The sequence below is a fragment of the Oncorhynchus keta genome, chromosome 35, assembly GCF_023373465.1.
Source record: "Oncorhynchus keta strain PuntledgeMale-10-30-2019 chromosome 35, Oket_V2, whole genome shotgun sequence".
NCBI lineage: Eukaryota > Metazoa > Chordata > Actinopteri > Salmoniformes > Salmonidae > Oncorhynchus > Oncorhynchus keta.
In genome coordinates this window covers 4,370,760-4,392,435 of record NC_068455.1, presented here as the reverse complement: position 1 = coordinate 4,392,435, position 21,676 = coordinate 4,370,760, and the positions used below count along the sequence as shown (strand labels likewise).

The 21,676-nt window shown below is 57.1% G+C and overlaps 1 protein-coding gene and 2 long non-coding RNA genes across 5 annotated transcripts in view; 2 read left to right on the top strand and 1 right to left on the bottom strand.

Annotated features, from left to right (window-relative positions):
* Positions 1-21,676, bottom strand: part of LOC118373481 (protein numb homolog) — a 109,655-nt gene that overhangs the window by 60,567 nt on the left and 27,412 nt on the right. For 2 of the 3 annotated variants that reach the window (XM_052496084.1, XM_052496085.1), the window contains exon 2: positions 15,429-15,564. In XM_052496084.1, the coding sequence (XP_052352044.1) occupies positions 15,429-15,554 (126 nt within the window). In that variant the 5' untranslated portion in view covers positions 15,555-15,564. Of the gene's footprint in view, positions 1-15,428; positions 15,565-21,676 lie in introns of those variants that run through there. The other variant, XM_052496083.1, reaches the window with a different exon arrangement.
* Positions 6,854-11,298, top strand: LOC127915722 (uncharacterized). Its single transcript, XR_008091791.1, has 3 exons — positions 6,854-6,967; positions 11,113-11,162; positions 11,213-11,298. It is a non-coding gene; the product is annotated as an uncharacterized LOC127915722 (long non-coding RNA).
* On the top strand, positions 7,021-8,820 carry LOC127915723 (uncharacterized). The gene is made up of 3 exons (XR_008091792.1): positions 7,021-7,039; positions 7,741-7,824; positions 8,773-8,820. It is a non-coding gene; the product is annotated as an uncharacterized LOC127915723 (long non-coding RNA).

The following is a 21,676-nucleotide window of genomic DNA, read 5'->3' as shown; positions in this document are numbered from 1 at the left end:
GTGGTCAGGGTCAGGCAGAAGGTTCCCAGTGTGGTCAGGCAGAAGGTTCCCAGTGTGGTCAGGCAGAAGGTTCCAGTGTGGTCAGGGTCAGGCAGAAGGTTCCCAGTGTGGTGGTCAGGGTCAGGCAGAAGGTTCCCAGTGTGGTCAGGGTTAGGCAGAAGGTTCCCAGTGGTCAGTGGTCAGGGTCAGGCAGAAGGTTCCCAGTGTGGTCAGGGTTAGGCAGAAGGTTCCCAGTGTGGTGTGGTCAGGGTTAGGCAGAAGGTTACCAGTGTGGTCAGGCAGAAGGGTGTGGTCAGTGTGGTCAGGCAGAAGGTTCCCAGTGGTGGTCAGGGTGGTCAGGCAGAAGGTTCCCAGTGTGGTCAGGGTTAGGCAGAAGGTTCCCAGTGTGGTCAGGGTTAGGCAGAAGGTTCCCAGTGTGGTCAGGGTTAGGCAGAAGGTTCCCAGTGTGGTCAGGGTTCAGGCAGAAGGTTCCCAGTGTGGTCAGGGTTAGGCAGAAAGTTCCCAGTGTGGTCAGGCAGAAGGTTCCCAGTGTGTCAGGGTCAGGCAGAAGGTTCCCAGTGTGGTCAGGGTTAGGCAGGTTCCCAGTGTGGTCAGGGTTAGGCAGAAGGTTCCCAGTGTCCAGTGTGGTCAGGGTTAGGCAGAAGGTTCCCAGTGTTGGTCCCAGTGGGTTAGGCAGAAGGTTCCCAGTGTGGTCAGGGTCAGGCAGAAGGTTCCCAGTGTGGTCAGGGTTAGGCAGAAGGTCCCCCAGTGTAGTCAGGGTTAGGCAGAAGGTTCCCAGTGTAGTCAGGGTTAAACAGAAGGTTCCCAGTGTAGTCAGGGTTAGGCAGAAGGTTCAGTGTGGTTAGGCAGAAGGTTCCCAGTGTGGTAGGCAGAAGGTTCCCAGTGGTCAGGCAGAAGGGGTTAGTTAGGCAGAAGTGTCCCAGTGTGGTCAGGGTTAGGCAGAAGGTCCCAGTGTGGTCAGGGTTAGGCAGAAGGTTCCCAGTGGTCAGGGTTAGGCAGAAGGTTACCAGTGTGGTCAGGCAGAAGGTTCCCAGTGTGGTCAGGGTTAGGCAGAAGGTTCCCAGTGTGGTCAGGGTTAGGCAGAAGGTTCCCAGTGTGGTCAGGGTTAGGCAGAAGGTTCCCAGTGTGGTCAGTGTGGGTTTAGGCAGAAGGTTCCCAGTGTGGTCAGGGTTAGGCAGAAGGTTCCCAGTGTGGTCAGGGTTAGGCAGAAGGTTCCCAGTGTGGTCAGGGTCAGGCAGAAGGTTCCCAGTGTGGTCAGGGTTAGGCAGAAGGTTCCCAGTGTGGTCAGGGTTAGGCAGAAGGTTCCCAGTGTGGTCAGGGTTCCCAGGCAGAAGGTTCCCAGTGTGGTCAGGGTCAGGCAGAAGGTTCCCAGTGTGGTCAGGGTCCCCAGGCAGAAGGTTCCCAGTGTGGTCAGGGTTAGGCAGAAGGTTCCCAGTGTGGTCAGGGTTAGGCAGAAGGTTCCCAGTGTGGTCAGGGTTAGGCAGAAGGTTCCCAGTGTGGTCAGGGTTAGGCAGAAGGTTCCCAGTGTGGTCAGGGTTAGGCAGAAGGTTCCCAGTGTGGTCAGGGTTAGGCAGAAGGTTCCCAGTGTGGTCAGGGTTAGGCAGAAGGTTCCCAGTGTGGTCAGGGTTAGGCAGAAGGTTCCCAGTGGTCAGGGTTAGGCAGAAGGTTCCCAGTCAGGGGGTTCCCAGTAGGTCAGAAGCAGAAGGTTCCCAGTGTGGTCAGGGTTAGCAGAAGGTTCCCAGTGTGGTCAGGGTTAGGCAGAAGGTTCCCAGTGTGGTCAGGCAGAAGGTTCCCAGTGTGGTCAGGGTTCCCAGTGTGGCAGAAGGTTCCCAGTGTGGTCAGGCAGAAGGTTCCCAGTGTGGTCAGGCAGCAGAAGGTTCCCAGTGTGGTCAGGGTTAGGCAGAAGGTTACCAGTGTGGTCAGGGTTAGGCAGAAGGTTCCCAGTGTGGTCAGGCAGAAGGTTCCCAGTGTGGTTAGGCAGAAGGTTCCCAGTGTGGTCAGGGTTAGGCAGAAGGTTCCCAGTGTGGTCAGGGTTAGGCAGAAGGTTCCCAGTGTGGTCAGGGTTAGGCAGAAGGTTCCCAGTGTGGTCAGGCAGAAGGTTCCCAGTGTGGTCAGGGTTAGGCAGAAGGTTCCCAGTGTGGTCAGGGTTAGGCAGAAGGTTCCCAGTGTGGTCAGGGTCAGGCAGAAGGTTCCCAGTGTGGTCAGGGTCAGGCAGAAGGTTCCCAGTGTGGTCAGGGTCAGGCAGAAGGTTCCCAGTGTGGTCAGGGTTAGGCAGAAGGTTCCCAGTGTGGTCAGGGTTAGGCAGAAGGTTCCCAGTGTGGTCAGGGTTAGGCAGAAGGTTCCCAGTGTGGTCAGGGTCAGGCAGAAGGTTCCCAGTGTGGTCAGGGTCAGGCAGAAGGTTCCCAGTGTGGTCAGGGTCAGGCAGAAGGTTCCCAGTGTGGTCAGGGTCAGGCAGAAGGTTCCCAGTGTGGTCAGGGTTAGGCAGAAGGTTCCCAGTGTGGTCAGGGTTAAGCAGAAGGTTCCCAGTGTGGTCAGGCAGAAGGTTCCCAGTGTGGTCAGGGTTAGGCAGAAGGTTACCAGTGTGGTCAGGCAGAAGGTTCCCAGTGTGGTCAGGCAGAAGGTTCCCAGTGTGGTCAGGGTTAGGCAGAAGGTTCCCAGTGTGGTCAGGGTTAGGCAGAAGGTTCCCAGTGTGGTCAGGGTTCAGAAGGTTCCCAGTGTGGTCAGGGTTAGGCAGAAGGTTCCCAGTGTGGTCAGAAGGTTCCCAGTGTGGTCAGGGGCAGAAGGTTCCCAGTGTGGTCAGGGTTAGGCAGAAGGTTCCCAGTGTGGTCAGGCAGAAGGTTCCCAGTGTGGTCAGGGTTAGGCAGAAGGTTCCCAGTGTGGTCAGGGTTAGGCAGAAGGTTCCCAGTGTGGTCAGGGTTAGGCAGAAGGTTCCCAGTGTGGTCAGGGTTAGGCAGAAGGTTCCCAGTGTGGTCAGGGTTAGGCAGAAGGTTCCCAGTGTGGTCAGGGTTAGGCAGAAGGTTCCCAGTGTGGTCAGGGTTAGGCAGAAGGTTCCCAGTGTGGTCAGGCAGAAGGTTCCCAGTGTGGTTAGGCAGAAGGTTCCCAGTGTGGTCAGGCAGAAGGTTCCCAGTGTGGTCAGGGTCAGGCAGAAGGTTCCCAGTGTGGTCAGGGTTAGGCAGAAGGTTCCCAGTGTGGTCAGGGTTAGGCAGAAGGTTCCCAGTGTGGTCAGGGTTAGGCAGAAGGTTCCCAGTGTGGTCAGGCAGAAGGTTCCCAGTGTGGTCAGGGTTAGGCAGAAGGTTCCAGTGTGTCAGGTTAGGCAGAAGGTTCCCAGTGTGGTCAGGGTTAGGCAGAAGGTTCCCAGTGTGGTCAGGGTTAGGCAGAAGGTTCCCAGTGTGGTCAGGGTTAGGCAGAAGGTTCCCAGTGTGGTCAGGGTTAGGCAGAAGGTTCCCAGTGTGGTCAGGGTCAGGCAGAAGGTTCCCAGTGTGGTCAGGGTCAGGCAGAAGGTTCCCAGTGTGGTCAGGGTTAGGCAGAAGGTTCCCAGTGTGGTCAGGGCCAGGCAGAAGGTTCCCAGTGTGGTCAGGGTTAGGCAGAAGGTTCCCAGTGTGGTCAGGGTCCCAGTGGCAGAAGGTTCCCAGTGTGGTCAGGGTTAGGCAGAAGGTTCCCAGTGTGGTCAGGGTTAGGCAGAAGGTTCCCAGTGTGGTCAGGGTTAGGCAGACAAGGTTCCCAGTGTGGTCAGGCAGAAGGTTCCCAGTGTGGTCAGGTCAGGGTTAGGCAGAAGGTTCCAAGTGTAGTCAGGGTTAGGCAGAAGGTTCCCAGTGTGGTAAGGGTTAGGCAGAAGGTTCCCAGTGTGGTCAGGGTTAGGCAGAAGGTTACCAGTGTGGTCGGGCAGAAGGTTACCAGTGTGGTTAGGCAGAAGGTTCCCAGTGTGGTCAGGGTTAGGCAGAAGGTTCCCAGTGTAGTCAGGGTTAGGCAGAAGGTTACCAGTGTGGTCAGGCAGAAGGTTCCCAGTGTGGTCAGGGTTAGGCAGAAGGTTCCCAGTGTGGTCAGGCAGAAGGTTCCCAGTGTAGTCAGGCAGAAGGTTCCCAGTGTGGTTAGGCAGAAGGTTCCCAGTGTGGTTAGGCAGAAGGTTCCCAGTGTGGTTAGGCAGAAGGTTCCCAGTGTGGTTAGGCAGAAGGTTCCCAGTGTGGTCAGGGTTAGGCAGAAGGTTCCCAGTGTGGTCAGGGTTAGGCAGAAGGTTCCCAGTGTGGTCAGGGTTAGGCAGAAGGTTCCCAGTGTGGTCAGGCAGAAGGTTCCCAGTGTGGTCAGGGTTAGGCAGAAGGTTCCCAGTGTGGTCAGGGTTAGGCAGAAGGTTCCCAGTGTGGTCAGGGTCAGGCAGAAGGTTACCAGTGTGGTCAGGGTCAGGCAGAAGGTTCCCAGTGTGGTCAGGCAGAAGGTTCCCAGTGTGGTTAGGCAGAAGGTTCCCAGTGTGGTTAGGCAGAAGGTTCCCAGTGTGGTCAGGGTTAGGCAGAAGGTTCCCAGTGTGGTCAGGGTCAGGCAGAAGGTTCCCAGTGTGGTCAGGGTTAGGCAGAAGGTTCCCAGTGTGGTCAGGCAGAAGGTTCCCAGTGTGGTCAGGGTTAGGCAGAAGGTTCCCAGTGTGGTCAGGGTTAGGCAGAAGGTTCCCAGTGTGGTCAGGCAGAAGGTTCCCATGTGGTCAGGCAGAAGGTTCCCAGTGTGCAGAAGGTTCCCAGTGTGATTAGGCAGAAGGTTCCCAGTGTGGTCAGGCAGAAGGTTCCCAGTGTGGTTAGGCAGAAGGTTCCCAGTCAGGGTTAGGCAGAAGGTTCCCAGTGTGGTCAGGGTTAGGCAGAAGGTTCCCAGTGTGGTCAGGGTTAGGCAGAAGGTTACCAGTGTGGTCAGGCAGAAGGTTACCAGTGTGGTCAGGGTCAGGCAGAAGGTTCCCAGTGTGGTCAGGGTTAGGCAGAAGGTTCCCAGTGTGGTCAGGCAGAAGGTTCCCAGTGTGGTCAGGCAGAAGGTTCCCAGTGTGGTCAGGGTTAGGCAGAAGGTTCCCAGTGTGGTCAGGGTTAGGCAGAAGGTTACCAGTGTGGTCAGGGTTAGGCAGAAGGTTCCCAGTGTGGTCAGGGTTAGGCAGAAGGTTCCCAGTGTGGTCAGGGTTAGGCAGAAGGTTCCCAGTGTGGTCAGGCAGAAGGTTCCCAGTGTGGTCAGGGTTAGGCAGAAGGTTCCCAGTGTGGTCAGGGTTAGGCAGAAGGTTCCCAGTGTGGTCAGGCAGAAGGTTCCCAGTGTGGTCAGGGTCAGGCAGAAGGTTCCCAGTGTGGTCAGGGTCAGGCAGAAGGTTCCCAGTGTGGTCAGGGTCAGGCAGAAGGTTCCCAGTGTGGTCAGGGTCAGGCAGAAGGTTCCCAGTGTGGTCAGGGTCAGGCAGAAGGTTCCCAGTGTGGTCAGGCAGAAGGTTCCCAGTGTGGTCAGGGTTAGGCAGAAGGTTCCCAGTGTGGTCAGGGTTAGGCAGAAGGTTCCCAGTGTGGTCAGGCAGAAGGTTCCCAGTGTGGTCAGGGTTAGGCAGAAGGTTCCCAGTGTGGTCAGGCAGAAGGTTCCCAGTGTGGTCAGGCAGAAGGTTCCCAGTGTGGTCAGGGTTAGGCAGAAGGTTCCCAGTGTGGTCAGGGTTAGGCAGAAGGTTCCCAGTGTGGTCAGGGTTAGGCAGAAGGTTCCCAGTGTGGTCAGGGTTAGGCAGACGGTTTCCAGTGTGGTCAGGGTTAGGCAGAAGGTTACCAGTGTGGTTAGGGTTAGGCAGAAGGTTCCCAGTGTGGTCAGGCAGAAGGTTCCCAGTGTGGTCAGGGTTAGGAAGAAGGTTCCCAGTGTGGTCAGGGTTAGGCAGAAGGTTCCCAGTGTGGTCAGGGTTAGGCAGAAGGTTCCCAGTGTGGTCAGGGTTAGGCAGAAGGTTCCCAGTGTGGTCAGGGTTAGGCAGAAGGTTCCCAGTGTAGTCAGGGTTAGGCAGAAGGTTACCAGTGTGGTCAGGCAGAAGGTTCCCAGTGTGGTCAGGGTTAGGCAGAAGGTTCCCAGTGTAGTCAGGCAGAAGGTTCCCAGTGTGGTTAGGCAGAAGGTTCCCAGTGTGGTTAGGCAGAAGGTTCCCAGTGTGGTTAGGCAGAAGGTTCCCAGTGTGGTCAGGGTTAGGCAGAAGGTTCCCAGTGTGGTCAGGGTTAGGCAGAAGGTTCCCAGTGTGGTCAGGGTTAGGCAGAAGGTTCCCAGTGTGGTCAGGCAGAAGGTTCCCAGTGTGGTCAGTGTTAGGCAGAAGGTTCCCAGTGTGGTTAGGCAGAAGGTTACCAGTGTGGTCAGGGTTAGGCAGAAGGTTCCCAGTGTGGTCAGGGTTAGGCAGAAGGTTCCCAGTGTGGTCAGGGTTAGGCAGAAGGTTCCCAGTGTGGTCAGGGTCAGGCAGAAGGTTCCCAGTGTGGTCAGGGTTAGGCAGAAGGTTCCCAGTGTGGTCAGGGTTAGGCAGAAGGTTCCCAGTGTGGTCAGGGTCAGGCAGAAGGTTCCCAGTGTGGTCAGGGTAAGGCAGAAGGTTCCCAGTGTGGTCAGGGTAAGGCAGAAGGTTCCCAGTGTGGTCAGGGTTAGGCAGAAGGTTCCCAGTGTGGTCAGGGTTAGGCAGAAGGTTCCCAGTGTGGTCAGGGTTAGGCAGAAGGTTCCCAGTGTGGTCAGGGTTAGGCAGAAGGTTCCCAGTGTGGTCAGGGTTAGGCAGAAGGTTCCAAGTGTGGTCAGGGTTAGGCAGAAGGTTCCCAGTGTGGTCAGGCAGAAGGTTCCCAGTGTGGTCAGGGTTAGGCAGAAGGTTACCAGTGTGGTCGGGCAGAAGGTTACCAGTGTGGTTAGGCAGAAGGTTCCCAGTGTGGTCAGGGTTAGGCAGAAGGTTCCCAGTGTAGTCAGGGTTAGGCAGAAGGTTACCAGTGTGGTCAGGCAGAAGGTTCCCAGTGTGGTCAGGGTTAGGCAGAAGGTTCCCAGTGTAGTCAGGCAGAAGGTTCCCAGTGTAGTCAGGCAGAAGGTTCCCAGTGTGGTTAGGCAGAAGGTTCCCAGTGTGGTTAGGCAGAAGGTTCCCAGTGTGGTTAGGCAGAAGGTTCCCAGTGTGGTTAGGCAGAAGGTTCCCAGTGTGGTCAGGGTTAGGCAGAAGGTTCCCAGTGTGGTCAGGGTTAGGCAGAAGGTTCCCAGTGTGGTCAGGGTTAGGCAGAAGGTTCCCAGTGTGGTCAGGCAGAAGGTTCCCAGTGTGGTCAGGGGTTAGGCAGCAGAAGGTTCCCAGTGTGGTCAGGGTTAGGCAGAAAGGTTCCCAGTGTGGTCAGGGTCAGGCAGAAGGTTCCCAGTGTGGTCAGGGTCAGGCAGAAGGTTCCCAGTGTGGTCAGGCAGAAGGTTCCCAGTGTGGTTAGGCAGAAGGTTCCCAGTGTGGTTAGGCAGAAGGTTCCCAGTGTGGTCAGGGTTAGGCAGAAGGTTCCCAGTGTGGTCAGGGTCAGGCAGAAGGTTCCCAGTGTGGTCAGGGTTAGGCAGAAGGTTCCCAGTGTGGTCAGGCAGAAGGTTCCCAGTGTGGTCAGGGTTAGGCAGAAGGTTCCCAGTGTGGTCAGGGTTAGGCAGAAGGTTCCCAGTGTGGTAAGGCAGAAGGTTCCCAATGTGGTTAGGCAGAAGGTTCCCAGTGTGGTTAGGCAGAAGGTTCCCAGTGTGGTCAGGCAGAAGGTTCCCAGTGTGGTTAGGCAGAAGGTTCCCAGTGTGGTTAGGCAGAAGGTTCCCAGTGTGGTCAGGGTTAGGCAGAAGGTTCCCAGTGTGGTCAGGGTTAGGCAGAAGGTTACCAGTGTGGTCAGGCAGAAGGTTACCAGTGTGGTCAGGGTCAGGCAGAAGGTTCCCAGTGTGGTCAGGGTTAGGCAGAAGGTTACCAGTGTGGTCAGGCAGAAGGTTCCCAGTGTGGTCAGGGTTAGGCAGAAGGTTCCCAGTGTGGTCAGGGTTAGGCAGAAGGTTCCCAGTGTGGTCAGGGTTAGGCAGAAGGTTACCAGTGTGGTCAGGCAGAAGGTTACCAGTGTGGTCAGGGTCAGGCAGAAGGTTCCCAGTGTGGTTAGGCAGAAGGTTACCAGTGTGGTCAGGGTTAGGCAGAAGGTTCCCAGTGTGGTCAGGGTTAGGCAGAAGGTTACAAGTGTGGTCAGGCAGAAGGTTCCCAGTGTAGTCAGGGTTAGGCAGAAGGTTCCCAGTGTAGTCAGGGTTAGGCAGAAGGTTCCCAGTGTAGTCAGGGTTAGGCAGAAGGTTACCAGTGTGGTCAGGGTTAGGCAGAAGGTGACCAGTGTGGTCAGGGTTAGGCAGAAGGTTCCCAGTGTGGTCAGGGTTAGGCAGAAGGTTCCCAGTGTGGTCAGGGTTAGGCAGAAGGTTCCCAGTGTGGTCAGGGTTAGGCAGAAGGTTCCCAGTGTGGTCAGGCAGAAGGTTCCCAGTGTGGTCAGGGTTAGGCAGAAGGTTCCCAGTGTGGTCAGGGTTAGGCAGAAGGTTCCCAGTGTGGTCAGGGTTAGGCAGAAGGTTCCCAGTGTGGTCAGGGTTAGGCAGAAGGTTCCCAGTGTGGTCAGGGTTAGGCAGAAGGTTCCCAGTGTGGTCAGGCAGAAGGTTCCCAGTGTGGTCAGGGTTAGGCAGAAGGTTCCCAGTGTGGTCAGGGTTAGGCAGAAGGTTCCCAGTGTGGTCAGGGTTAGGCAGAAGGTTCCCAGTGTGGTCAGGGTTAGGCAGAAGGTTCCCAGTGTGGTCAGGGTCAGGCAGAAGGTTCCCAGTGTGGTCAGGCAGAAGGTTCCCAGTGTGGTCAGGGTCAGGCAGAAGGTTCCCAGTGTGGTCAGGGTCAGGCAGAAGGTTCCCAGTGTTCAGGCAGAAGGTTCCCAGTGTGGTCAGGGTTCCCAGGCAGAAGGTTCCCAGTGTGGTCAGGGCAGGCAGAAGGTTCCCAGTGTGGTCAGGGTTAGGCAGAAGGTTCCCAGTGTGGTCAGGGTTAGGCAGAAGTTCCCAGTGTGGTCCCAGGTTCCCAGTGTGGTCAGGGTTAGGCAGAAGGTTCCCAGTGTGGTCAGGCAGAAGGTTCCCAGTGTGGTCAGGGTTAGGCAGAAGGTTCCCCAGTGTGGTCAGCAGAAGGTTCCCAGTGTGGTCAGAAGGTTCCCAGTGTGGTCAGGCAGAAGGTTCCCAGTGTGGTCAGGGTTAGGCAGAAGGTTCCCAGTGTGGTCAGGGTTAGGCAGAAGGTTCCCAGTGTGGTCAGGGTTAGGCAGAAGGTTCCCAGTGTGGTCAGGGTTAGGCAGAAGGTTCCCAGTGTGGTCAGGGTTAGGCAGAAGGTTCCCAGTGTGGTCAGGGTTAGGCAGAAGGTTCCCAGTGTGGTCAGGCAGAAGGTTCCCAGTGTGGTCAGGGTTAGGCAGAAGGTTCCCAGTGTGGTCAGGGTTAGGCAGAAGGTTCCCAGTGTGGTCAGGGTTAGGCAGAAGGTTCCCAGTGTGGTCAGGGTTAGGCAGAAGGTTCCCAGTGTGGTCAGGGTTAGGCAGAAGGTTCCCAGTGTGGTCAGGCAGAAGGTTCCCAGTGTGGTCAGGGTTAGGCAGAAGGTTCCCAGTGTGGTCAGGGTTAGGCAGAAGGTTCCCAGTGTGGTCAGGGCAGAAGGTTCCCAGTGGTCAGGCAGAAGGTTCCCAGTGTGGTCAGGGTCAGGCAGAAGGTTCCCAGTGTGGTCAGGGTTCAGGCAGAAGGTTCCCAGTGTGGTCAGGGTTAGGCAGAAGGTTCCCAGTAGGCAGAAGGTTCCCAGTGTGGTCAGGGTTAGGCAGAAGGTTCCCAGTGTGGTCAGGGTAGGCAGAAGGTTCCCAGTGTGGTCAGAAGGTTCCCAGTGTGGTCAGGGTTAGGCAGAAGGTTCCCAGTGTGGTCAGGGCAGAAGGTTCCCAGTGTGGTCAGGGTTAGGCAGAAGGTTCCCAGTGTGGTCAGGGTTAGGCAGAAGGTTCCCAGTGTGTGGTTAGGCAGAAGGTTCCCAGTGTGGTCAGGGGCAGAAGGTTCCCAGTGTGTCAGGGTTAGGCAGAAGGTTCAGTGTGGTCAGGGTTAGGCAGAAGGTTCCCAGTGTGGTCAGGGTTAGGCAGAAGGTTCCCAGTGTGGTCAGGCAGAAGGTTCCCAGTGTGGTCAGGGTTCCCAGGCAGAAGGTTCCCAGTGTGGTCAGGCAGAAGGTTCCCAGTGTGGTCAGGCAGAAGGTTCCCAGTGTGGTCAGGCAGAAGGTTCCCAGTGTGGTCAGAAGGTTCCCAGTGGGTCAGGCAGAAGGTTCCCAGTGTGGTCAGGGCAGCAGAAGGTTCCCAGTGTGGTCAGGGTTAGGCAGAAGGTTCCCAGTGTGGTCAGGCAGAAGGTTCCCAGTGTGGTCAGGCAGAAGGTTCCCAGTGTGGTCAGGGTTAGGCAGAAGGTTCCCAGTGTGGTCAGGGTTAGGCAGAAGGTTCCCAGTGTGGTCAGGGTTAGGCAGAAGGTTCCCAGTGTGGTCAGGGTTAGGCAGAAGGTTCCCAGTGTGGTCAGGGTTAGGCAGAAGGTTCCCAGTGTGGTCAGGGTTAGGCAGAAGGTTCCCAGTGTGGTCAGGCAGAAGGTTCCCAGTGTGGTCAGGGTTAGGCAGAAGGTTCCCAGTGTGGTCAGGCAGAAGGTTCCCAGTGTGGTTAGGCAGAAGGTTCCCAGTGTGGTTAGGCAGAAGGTTCCCAGTGTGGTCAGGGTTAGGCAGAAGGTTCCCAGTGTGGTCAGGGTTAGGCAGAAGGTTCCCAGTGTGGTCAGGCAGAAGGTTCCCAGTGTGGTCAGGCAGAAGGTTCCCAGTGTGGTCAGGCAGAAGGTTCCCAGTGTGGTCAGGGCAGAAGGTTCCCAGTGTGGTCAGGGTTAGGCAGAAGGTTCCCAGTGTGGTCAGGGTTAGGCAGAAGGTTCCCAGTGTGGTCAGGCAGAAGGTTACCAGTGTGGTCAGGGCAGAAGGTTCCCAGTGTGGTCAGGCAGAAGGTTACCAGTGTGGCAGGCAGAAGGTTCCCAGTGGTTAGGTCAGGGTTAGGCAGAAGGTTCCCAGTGGTGGTTAGGCAGAAGGTTCCCAGTGTGGTCAGGGTTAGGCAGAAGGTTCCCAGTGTGGTCAGGGTTAGGCAGAAGGTTACCAGTGTGGTCAGGCAGAAGGTTCCCAGTGTAGTCAGGGTTAGGCAGAAGGTTCCCAGTGTAGTCAGAAGGTTCCCAGTGTAGTCAGAAGGTTACCAGTGTGGTCAGGGTCAGGCAGAAGGTTCCCAGTGTGGTCAGGCAGAAGGTTCCCAGTGTGGTTAGGCAGAAGGTTCCCAGTGTGGTCAGGGTTAGGCAGAAGGTTCCCAGTGTGGTCAGGCAGAAGGTTCCCAGTGTGGTCAGGGTTAGGCAGAAGGTTCCCAGTGTGGTCAGGCAGAAGGTTACCAGTGTAGTCAGGGTTAGGCAGAAGGTTCCCAGTGTGGTCAGGGTTAGGCAGAAGGTTCCCAGTGTGGTCAGGCAGAAGGTTCCCAGTGTGGTCAGGCAGAAGGTTCCCAGTGTGGTCAGGCAGAAGGTTCCCAGTGTGGTCAGGGTTAGGCAGAAGGTTCCCAGTGTGGTCTGGTTAGGCAGAAGGTTCCCAGTGTGGTCAGGGTTAGGCAGAAGGTTCCCAGTGTGGTCAGGGTCAGGCAGAAGGTTACCAGTGTGGTCAGGGTCAGGCAGAAGGTTCCCAGTGTGGTCAGGCAGAAGGTTCCCAGTGTGGTTAGGCAGAAGGTTCCCAGTGTGGTTAGGCAGAAGGTTCCCAGTGTGATCAGGGTCAGGCAGAAGGTTACCAGTGTGGTCAGGGTCAGGCAGAAGGTTCCCAGTGTGGTCAGGCAGAAGGTTCCCAGTGTGGTTAGGCAGAAGGTTCCCAGTGTGGTTAGGCAGAAGGTTCCCAGTGTGGTCAGGGTTAGGCAGAAGGTTCCCAGTGTGGTCAGGCAGAAGGTTCCCAGTGTGGTCAGGGTTAGGCAGAAGGTTCCCAGTGTGGTCAGGCAGAAGGTTACCAGTGTAGTCAGGGTTAGGCAGAAGGTTCCCAGTGTGGTCAGGCAGAAGGTTCCCAGTGTGGTCAGGCAGAAGGTTCCCAGTGTGGTCAGGGTTAGGCAGAAGGTTCCCAGTGTGGTCAGGCAGAAGGTTCCCAGTGTGGTCAGGCAGAAGGTTCCCAGTGTGGTCAGGCAGAAGGTTCCCAGTGTGGTCAGGCAGAAGGTTCCCAGTGTGGTCAGGCAGAAGGTTCCCAGTGTGGTCAGGCAGAAGGTTCCCAGTGTGGTCAGGCAGAAGGTTCCCAGTGTGGTTAGGCAGAAGGTTCCCAGTGTGGTTAGGCAGAAGGTTCCCAGTGTGGTTAGGCAGAAGGTTCCCAGTGTGGTTAGGCAGAAGGTTCCCAGTGTGGTTAGGCAGAAGGTTCCCAGTGTGGTTAGGCAGAAGGTTCCCAGTGTGGTTAGGCAGAAGGTTCCCAGTGTAGTCAGGGTTAGGCAGAAGGTTCCCAGTGTGGTCAGGGTTAGGCAGAAGGTTCCCAGTGTGGTCAGGGTTAGGCAGAAGGTTCCCAGTGTGGTCAGGGTTAGGCAGAAGGTTCCCAGTGTGGTCAGGCAGAAGGTTACCAGTGTGGTCAGGGTCAGGCAGAAGGTTCCCAGTGTGGTTAGGCAGAAGGTTACCAGTGTGGTCAGGGTTAGGCAGAAGGTTCCCAGTGTGGTTAGGCAGAAGGTTACCAGTGTGGTCAGGGTTAGGCAGAAGGTTCCCAGTGTGGTCAGGGTTAGGCAGAAGGTTACCAGTGTGGTCAGGCAGAAGGTTCCCAGTGTAGTCAGGGTTAGGCAGAAGGTTCCCAGTGTAGTCAGAAGGTTCCCAGTGTAGTCAGAAGGTTACCAGTGTGGTCAGGGTTAGGCAGAAGGTTCCCAGTGTGGTCAGGGTTAGGCAGAAGGTTCCCAGTGTGGTCAGGGTTATGCAGAAGGTTCCCAGTGTGGTCAGGGTTAGGCAGAAGGTTACCAGTGTGGTCAGGCAGAAGGTTCCCAGTGTAGTCAGGTTTAGGCAGAAGGTTCCCAGTGTGGTCAGGGTTAGGCAGAAGGTTACCAGTGTGGTCAGGGTTAGGCAGAAGGTTCCCAGTGTGGTCAGGGTTAGGCAGAAGGTTCCCAGTGTGGTCAGGGTTAGGCAGAAGGTTCCCAGTGTGGTCAGGCAGAAGCTTCCCAGTGTGGTCAGGGTTAGGCAGAAGGTTCCCAGTGTGGTCAGGGTTAGGCAGAAGGTTCCCAGTGTGGTCAGGGTTAGGAGAAGGTTCCCAGTGTGGTCAGGGTTAGGCAGAAGGTTCCCGGTGTGGTCAGGGTTAGGCAGAAGGTTCCCGGTGTGGTCAGGGTTAGGCAGAAGGTTCCCAGTGTGGTCAGGGTTAGGCAGAAGGTTCCCAGAGTGGTCAGGGTTAGGCAGAAGGTTCCCAGTGTGGTCAGGGTTAGGCAGAAGGTTCCCAGTGTGGTCAGGGTTAGGCAGAAGGTTCCCAGTGTGGTCAGGGTTAGGCAGAAGGTCCCAGTGTGGTCAGGGTTAGGCAGAAGGTTCCCAGTGTGGTCAGGCAGAAGGTTCCCAGTGTGGTCAGGGTTAGGCAGAAGGTTACCAGTGTGGTCAGGGTTAGGCAGAAGGTTACCAGTGTGGTCAGGGTTAGGCAGAAGGTTACCAGTGTGGTCAGGGTTAGGCAGAAGGTTCCCAGTGTGGTCAGGGTTAGGCAGAAGGTTCCCAGAGTGGTCAGGGTTAGGCAGAAGGTTCCCAGTGTGGTCAGGGTTAGGCAGAAGGTTCCCAGTGTGGTCAGGGTTAGGCAGAAGGTTCCCAGTGTGGTCAGGGTTAGGCAGAAGGTTCCCAGTGTGGTCAGGGTTAGGCAGAAGGTTCCCAGTGTGGTCAGGCAGAAGGTTCCCAGTGTGGTCAGGCAGAAGGTTCCCAGTGTGGTCAGGGTTAGGCAGAAGGTTCCCAGTGTGGTCAGGGTTAGGCAGAAGGTTCCCAGTGTGGTCAGGGTTAGGAGAAGGTTCCCAGTGTGGTCAGGGTTAGGCAGAAGGTTCCCGGTGTGGTCAGGGTTAGGCAGAAGGTTCCCGGTGTGGTCAGGGTTAGGCAGAAGGTTCCCAGTGTGGTCAGGGTCAGGCAGACGGTTCCCAGTGTGGTCAGGGTTAGGCAGAAGGTTCCCAGTGTGGTCAGGGTTAGGCAGAAGGTTCCCAGTGTGGTCAGGGTTAAGCAGAAGGTTCCCAGTGTGGTCAGGCAGAAGGTTACCAGTGTGGTCAGGCAGAAGGTTCCCAGTGTGGTCAGGCAGAAGGTTCCCAGTGTGGTCAGGGTTAGGCAGAAGGTTCCCAGTGTGGTCAGGGTTAGGCAGAAGGTTCCCAGTGTGGTCAGGGTTAGGCAGAAGGTTCCCAGTGTGGTCGGGGTTAGGCAGACGGTTCCCAGTGTGGTCAGGGTTAGGCAGAAGGTTCCCAGTGTGGTCAGGGTTAGGTAGAAGGTTACCAGTGTGGTCAGGGTTAGGCAGAAGGTTACCAGTGTGGTCAGGCAGAAGGTTACCAGTGTGGTCAGGCAGAAGGTTCCCAGTGTGGTCAGGGTCAGGCAGAAGGTTACCAGTGTGGTCAGGGTCAGGCAGAAGGTTACCAGTGTAGTCAGGGTTAGGCAGAAGGTTACCAGTGTAGTTAAAGTCAGGGTTAACATCTGATTTTAAGAAGATAAATTGTAGAAATGGGCGGGGTTTAAGATTTTGTGGCTATGGTAACTAGTGACGACCGGCTCCACACAGGAAGTCCTTACCCTTGAGGATTGATTCTAAACAATGTTTGCCATGTTTCTGTCGATATTATGGAGTTCTTTTGGAAAAAAGTTTGGCGTTTGTGACGGGTGGGAAAATGTTGCCTGCTGAATGCTAGGCTTAACACCCGGAACAGCACCATCTGGTGGTCAGAACCTGTTAATATCAGGATGTAGGCTAGGACGTAAACCTAAACAACTCCAATGACTCATTTCTCTGAACAGGACAACAAAAACAACCAAATTCACTGAGAAAACATAACATAGGACGAAGAAACAATACTCCAAGCCGCAGCTCCATACTACTATCAGACACAGAACTGATACTGTAGCTGTTGCGGTGGTATTGACATGCATGGGGTGTGGGGCATAGCCGTGGAGGTGCTATTCAATAAAATACTTTAAAATAAATCTATTTTTAAACAACAACAACAAGATCATGTCTGTAAGCCAGACAACAGCAGACCAGGCATGGTTCCAATGTCTGATTAATGACAGACCTGAGTGTTGACAGGTCTTTCTCAGGGAGGTGTGCGGGTGTTCGCTACAGATTGTTAGAGCAGAGGCGCTGCTGACTGCTACTCTGTGTGTGTGTGTGTGTGTGTGTGTGTGTGTGTGTTTGTGTGTGTGTGTTGGATGTGTTGGTGTGTGCTGTGTGGTGTGTGTCTGTGTTGGGTGTGTGTTGGATGTGTTGGTGTGTGTGCTGTGTGTCTGTGTCCCCTCACCTTGACTGCGAAGCTACACTTTCCCCTGCGGACCGCCCCCTCGTCCGTCTGCCACTGGTGCGGTCGGCTGGACTCAGGAACGTACACGTCTTTCTTCCGCCGGAAACTCTGCCGTAGCTTGTTCATCCTGGACCTCCTGAGAGAGAGAGAGAGATGGAGAGGGGGAAAAGGGCACGGGAAGGGAGAGGGGGGAAAGAGGGCGCGAGAAGGGAGAGGGGGAAGAAGGGGGAAAGAGGGCACGAGAAGGGAGAGGGGGAAGAAGGGAGAGGGGGGAAGAAGGGGGAAAGAGGGCACGAGAAGGGAGAGGGGGAAGAAGGGGGGAAAGAGGGAGGGCGAGAAGGGAGAGGGGGAAGAAGGGGGAAAGGCGAGAAGGGAGAGGGGGGAAAGAGGGCACGAGAAGGGGAGAGGGGGAAGAAGGAGAGGGGGGGAAAGAGGGAAGGGGAGGGAAGAAGGGAGAGGGGGAAGAAGGGGGAAAGAGGGCACGAGAAGGAGAGAAGGGGGAAAAGGGCACGAGAAGGGAGAGGGGGGGAAAGAGGGGAAGAAGGGGGAAAGAGGGCACGAGAAGGAGAGGGGGAAGAGGGGGAAAGAGGGCACGAGAAGGAGAGGGGGGAGGGAGAAAGAGGGCGCGAGAAGGGAGAAAGAGGGCGCGAGAAGGAGAAAGAGGGCGCGAGAAGGGAGAAAGAGGGAAAGAGGGCGAGAAGGGAGAAAAAGAGGGGGGCGAGAAGAGAAGGGAGAAAGAGGGCGCGAGAAGGGAGAAAGAGGGCGCGAGAGGGGGAAAGAGGGGAGAAAGAAGGGAGGAAAGAGAGGGGGAAAGAGGGAGAGAAGGGGAAAGAGGGCGAGAGAGGGGGAAAGAGGGGAAGGGGAAAGAGGGGGAAAGGCGAGAAGGGAGAAAGGGGGAAAGAGGGGGAGAAGGGGAAAAAGGGGGAAAGAGGGGAGAGGGGGAAAGAGGGCGGAGAGGGAGGAAAGAGGGGGGCGAGAAGGGGGAAAGAGAGGGGAAAGAGGGCGCGAGAGGGGGAAAGAGGGCGCAGAGGGGGAAAGAGGGGGAAAGAGGGCGCGAGAGGGGGGAAAGAGGGCGAGAGGGGGAGAGGGGGGAAAGAGGGCGCGAGAAGGGGGGGGAAAGAGGGGGAAAGAGGGCGCGAGAGGGGGAAAGAGGGCGCGAGAGGGGGAAAGAGGGGGAGGGAAAGAGGGGGGGAAAGAGGGGAGAAAGGGGCGCGAGAGGGGGGAAAGAAAGAGGGCGAGAGAGGGGGAAAGAGGGAGGGGAAAGAGGGCGAGAGGGGGAAAGAGGGCGAGAAGGGGAGAGGGGGAAAGAGGGGGAGGGGGAAAGAGGGCGCGAGAGGGGGGAAAGAGGGGGGAAAGAGGGCGCGAGAGGGGGAAAGAGGGCGCGAGAGGGGGAAAGAGGGGGGGAAAGAGGGGGGAAAGAGGGGCGAGAAGGGGGGGGGGAAGCAGGGCGAGAAGGGGAGGGGGAAAGAGGGCGCGAGAGGGGGAAAGAGGGGCGAGGGGGGAGGGAGGAAAGAGGGCGCGAGAGGGGGGAAAGAGGGCGCGAGAGGGGGGAAAGAGGGCGCGAGAAGGGAGAGGGGGGAAAGAGGGCGCGAGAAGGGGAGAGGGGGAAAGAGGGCGCGAGAAGGGGGAAAGAGGGCGCGAGAAGGGGGAAAGAGGGCGCGAGAGGGGGAAAGAGAGGGGGGGCGAGAGGGGCGAGAAGGGAGAGGGGGGGGGAAAGAGAGGGGGGCGCGAGAAGAGGGGGAAAGGAGGGGGAAAGAGGGGAGAAGGGGGAAAGAGGGGGGAAAGAGGGCGCGAGAAGGAAAGAGGGGGAAAGAGGGCGCGAGAAGGGAGAGGGGGGAAAGAGGGCGCGAGAAGGGAGGAGGGGGAAAGAGAGGGGGAAAGGGGCAGAAGAAGGGGGAAAGGGGGCGAGAAGGGAGAGGGGGGGAAAGAGGGCGCGAGAGGGGGGAAAGAGGGCGCGAGAGGGGGGAAAGAGGGCGCGAGAAGGAGAGGGGGAAAGAGGGCGGAGAAGGGAGAGGGGGAAAGAGGGCAGAGGAGAGGGGGAAAGAGGGCGGAGAGAAAGGGCGAGAAGGAGAGGGGGAAAGGGGGGAAAGAGGGGGAAAAGGGAGCGAGAGAAAGAGGAGAGGGGGGGGGAAAGAAAGGGGGGGGGGAAAGAGGGCGCGAGGAGGGGGAAAGAGGGGGGAGGGAGGGCGCGAGAGGGGGAAAAAGAGAAGGGCGCGAGAAGAGAGGGGGAAAGAGGGCGCGAGAGGGGGAAAGAGGGGGGAGAAGGGAGAGGGGGAAAGAGGAGAGGGGGAAAGAGGGCGCGAGAAGGGAGGGGGAAAGGGGGAAAGAGGGCGAGGAGAAGGGGGGAAAGAGGGCAGGAGAGGAGAGGGGGAAAGAGGGGCGAGAGAGGGGTGAAAGAGGGGAGAGGGAAGGGGGAAAGGGGCGAGGGGGGAAAGAAGAGGGGGAAAGAGGGCGCGAGAGGGGGGAAAGAGGGCGCGAGAGGGGGGAAAGGGGGAAAGGGAGAGGGGGAAAGAGGGGCGAGAAGGGAGAGGGGGGGAAAGGGCGAGGGGGAAGGGGAGAGGGGGAAAGGGCGCGAGAAGGGAGAGGGGGGAAAGGGCGCGAGAAGAGACAAGAGCGAGAGAAGAGAGAGCGAGAAGGGAGAGGGGGAAAGAGGGAGCGAGAAGGGAGAGGGGGAAAGAGGGAGCGAGAAGGGAGAGGGGGAAAGAGGGAGCGAGAAGGGAGAGGGGGAAAGAGGGAGCGAGAAGGGAGAGGGGGAAAGAGGGAGCGAGAAGGGAGAGGGGGAAAGAGGGAGCGAGAAGGGAGAGGGGGAAAGAGGGAGCGAGAAGGAGAGGGGGAAAGAGGGAGCGAGAAGGGAGAGGGGGAAAACGGCACGAAGAGACAAGAGCGAGAGAAGAGCGAGAGAAGAGCGAGAGAGCGAGAGAGCGAGAGAGCGAGAGAGCGAGAGAGCGACAGAGAGACAGAGAGACAGAGAGACAGAGAGACAGAAAGACAGAGAGACAGAGAGAGAGAGCAGTGTATGAGAGGATGCCACTAGATAAAAGACAGGAAGAATTACACCAGCAGCTCTAACCACCCTGTGGGCGTGTTCTACGGTGGGGAAGGAAGTCAGTCAAGTTGCAGAGAACCAGTGTTTCCGCGGCAGTCATCATCGCCGTGACGCCCCCAAAACATATGAAACACGAACAAATATTTAACCCTGGAGGCTTTGAAGACGCCGGAACAGTCCACGTTTCCTGTGCAAACAAAACCAGTAATGATTTAGCCATTTGGCTTTTGTTGTGCGTTCTATACAAGATACATATTCCTCTTTGTGGCACATTTAAGTTATGAGAAATAGAGAGGGATGCAATCTATATATGTTCTGTTATAATCTCTAGGACTGGAGATTATAACCACTCATAGCCTGGTTCCTCTCTACCCAGCACAGCCAGAAGAGGACTGGCCACCCCTCATAGCCTGGTTCCACTCTACCCAGCACAGCCAGAAGAGGACTGGCCACCCCTCATAGCCTGGTTCCACTCTACCCAGCACAGCCAGAAGAGGACTGGCCACCCCTCATAGCCTGGTTCCACTCTACCCGGCACAGCTAGAAGAGGACTGGCCACCCCTCATAGCCTGGTTCCTCTCTACCCAGCACAGCCAGAAGAGGACTGGCCACCCCTCATAGCCTGGTTCCACTCTACCCAGCACAGCCAGAAGAGGACTGGCCACCCCTCATAGCCTGGTTCCACTCTACCCAGCACAGCCAGAAGAGGACTGGCCACCCTTCATAGCCTGGTTCCTCTCTAGGTTTATAATCTCCACCCGGCACAGCCAGAAGAGGACTGGCCACCCCTCATAGCCTGGGTCCTCTCTACCCGGCACAGCCAGAAGAGGACTGGCCACCCCTCATAGCCTGGGTCCTCTCTACCCAGCACAGCCAGAAGAGGACTGGCCACCCCTCATAGCCTGGTTCCTCTCTACCCAGCACAGCCAGAAGAGGACTGGCCACCCCTCATAGCCTGGTTCCTCTCTACCCAGCACAGCCAGAAGAGGACTGGCCACCACTCATAGCCTGGTTCCACTCTACCCAGCACAGCCAGAAGAGGACTGGCCACCCCTCATAGCCTGGTTCCACTCTACCCAGCACAGCCAGAAGAGGACTGGCCACCCCTCATAGCCTGGTTCCTCTCTACCCAGCACAGCCAGAAGAGGACTGGCCACCCCTCATAGCCTGGTTCCTCTCTACCCAGCACAGCCAGAAGAGGACTGGCCACCCCTCATAGCCTGGTTCCTCTCTACCCAGCACAGCCAGAAGAGGACTGGCCACCCCTCATAGCCTGGTTCCTCGCTAGGTTTATAATCTCCACCCGGCACAGCCAGAAGAGGACTGGCCACCCCTCATAGCCTGGGTCCTCTCTAGGTTTATAATCTCCACCCGGCACAGCCAGAAGAGGACTGGCCACCCCTCATAGCCTGGTTCCTCTCTACCCAGCACAGCCAGAAGAGGACTGGCCACCCCTCATAGCCTGGTTCCTCTCTAGGTTTATAATCTCCACCCGGCACAGCCAGAAGAGGACTGGCCACCCCTCATAGCCTGGTTCCTCGCTAGGTTTATAATCTCCACCCGGCACAGCCAGAAGAGGACTGGCCACCCCTCATAGCCTGGGTCCTCTCTAGGTTTATAATCTCTACCCGGCACAGCTAGAAGAGGACTGGCCACCCCTCATAGCCTGGTTCCTCTCTACCCAGCACAGCCAGAAGAGGACTGGCCACCCCTCATAGCCTGGTTCCTCTCTACCCAGCACAGCCAGAAGAGGACTGGCCACCCCTCATAGCCTGGGTCCTCTCTACCCAGCACAGCCAGAAGAGGACTGGCCACCCCTCATAGCCTGGTTCCACTCTACCCAGCACAGCCAGAAGAGGACTGGCCACCCCTCATAGCCTGGGTCCTCTCTACCCAGCACAGCCAGAAGAGGACTGGCCACCCCTCATAGCCTGGTTCCACTCTACCCAGCACAGCCAGAAGAGGACTGGCCACCCCTCATAGCCTGGTTCCACTCTACCCAGCACAGCCAGAAGAGGACTGGCCACCCCTCATAGCCTGGTTCCACTCTACCCAGCACAGCCAGAAGAGGACTGGCCACCCCTCATAGCCTGGTTCCACTCTACCCAGCACAGCCAGAAGAGGACTGGCCACCCCTCATAGCCTGGGTCCTCTCTACCCAGCACAGCCAGAAGAGGACTGGCCACCCCTCATAGCCTGGGTCCTCTCTACCCAGCACAGCCAGAAGAGGACTGGCCACCCCTCATAGCCTGGTTCCTCTCTAGGTTTCTAATCTCCACCCGGCACAGCCAGAAGAGGACTGGCCACCCCTCATAGCCTGGTTCCACTCTACCCAGCACAGCCAGGAGAGGACTGGCCACCCCTCATAGCCTGGTTCCTCTCTAGGTTTATAATCTCCACCCGGCACAGCCAGAAGAGGACTGGCCACCCCTCATAGCCTGGGTCCTCTCTACCCAGCACAGCCAGAAGAGGACTGGCCACCCCTCATAGCCTGGTTCCTCTCTACCCAGCACAGCCAGAAGAGGACTGGCCACCCCTCATAGCCTGGGTCCTCTCTAGGTTTATAATCTCCACCCGGCACAGCCAGAAGAGGACTGGCCACCCCTCATAGCCTGGTTCCTCTCTACCCAGCACAGCCAGAAGAGGACTGGCCACCCCTCATAGCCTGGGTCCTCTCTACCCAGCACAGCCAGAAGAGGACTGGCCACCCCTCATAGCCTGGTTCCTCTCTACCCAGCACAGCCAGAAGAGGACTGGCCACCCCTCATAGCCTGGTTCCTATCTACCCAGCACAGCCAGAAGAGGACTGGCCACCCCTCATAGCCTGGTTCCTCTCTAGGTTTCTTCCTAGGTTTTGGCCTTTCTAGGGAGTTTTTCCTAGCCACCGTGCTTCTACTCCTGCATTGCTTGCTTGGGTTTTAGGCTGGGTTTCTGTACAGCACTTTGAGATATCAGCTGATGTACGAAGGGCTATATAAATACATTTGATTTCATTTATTTCTGTATCTGTTGGAGAGCCCATAGAGTCCTGTATTTATTGGAGAGCCCATAGAGTCCTGTATCTATTGGAGAGCCCATAGAGTCCTGTATCTGTTAGAGAGCCCATCGAGTCCTGTATCTGTTGGAGAGCCCATAGAGTCCTGTATCTGTTGGAGAGCCCATAGAGTCCTGTATCTGTTAGAGAGCCCATCGAGTCCTGTAT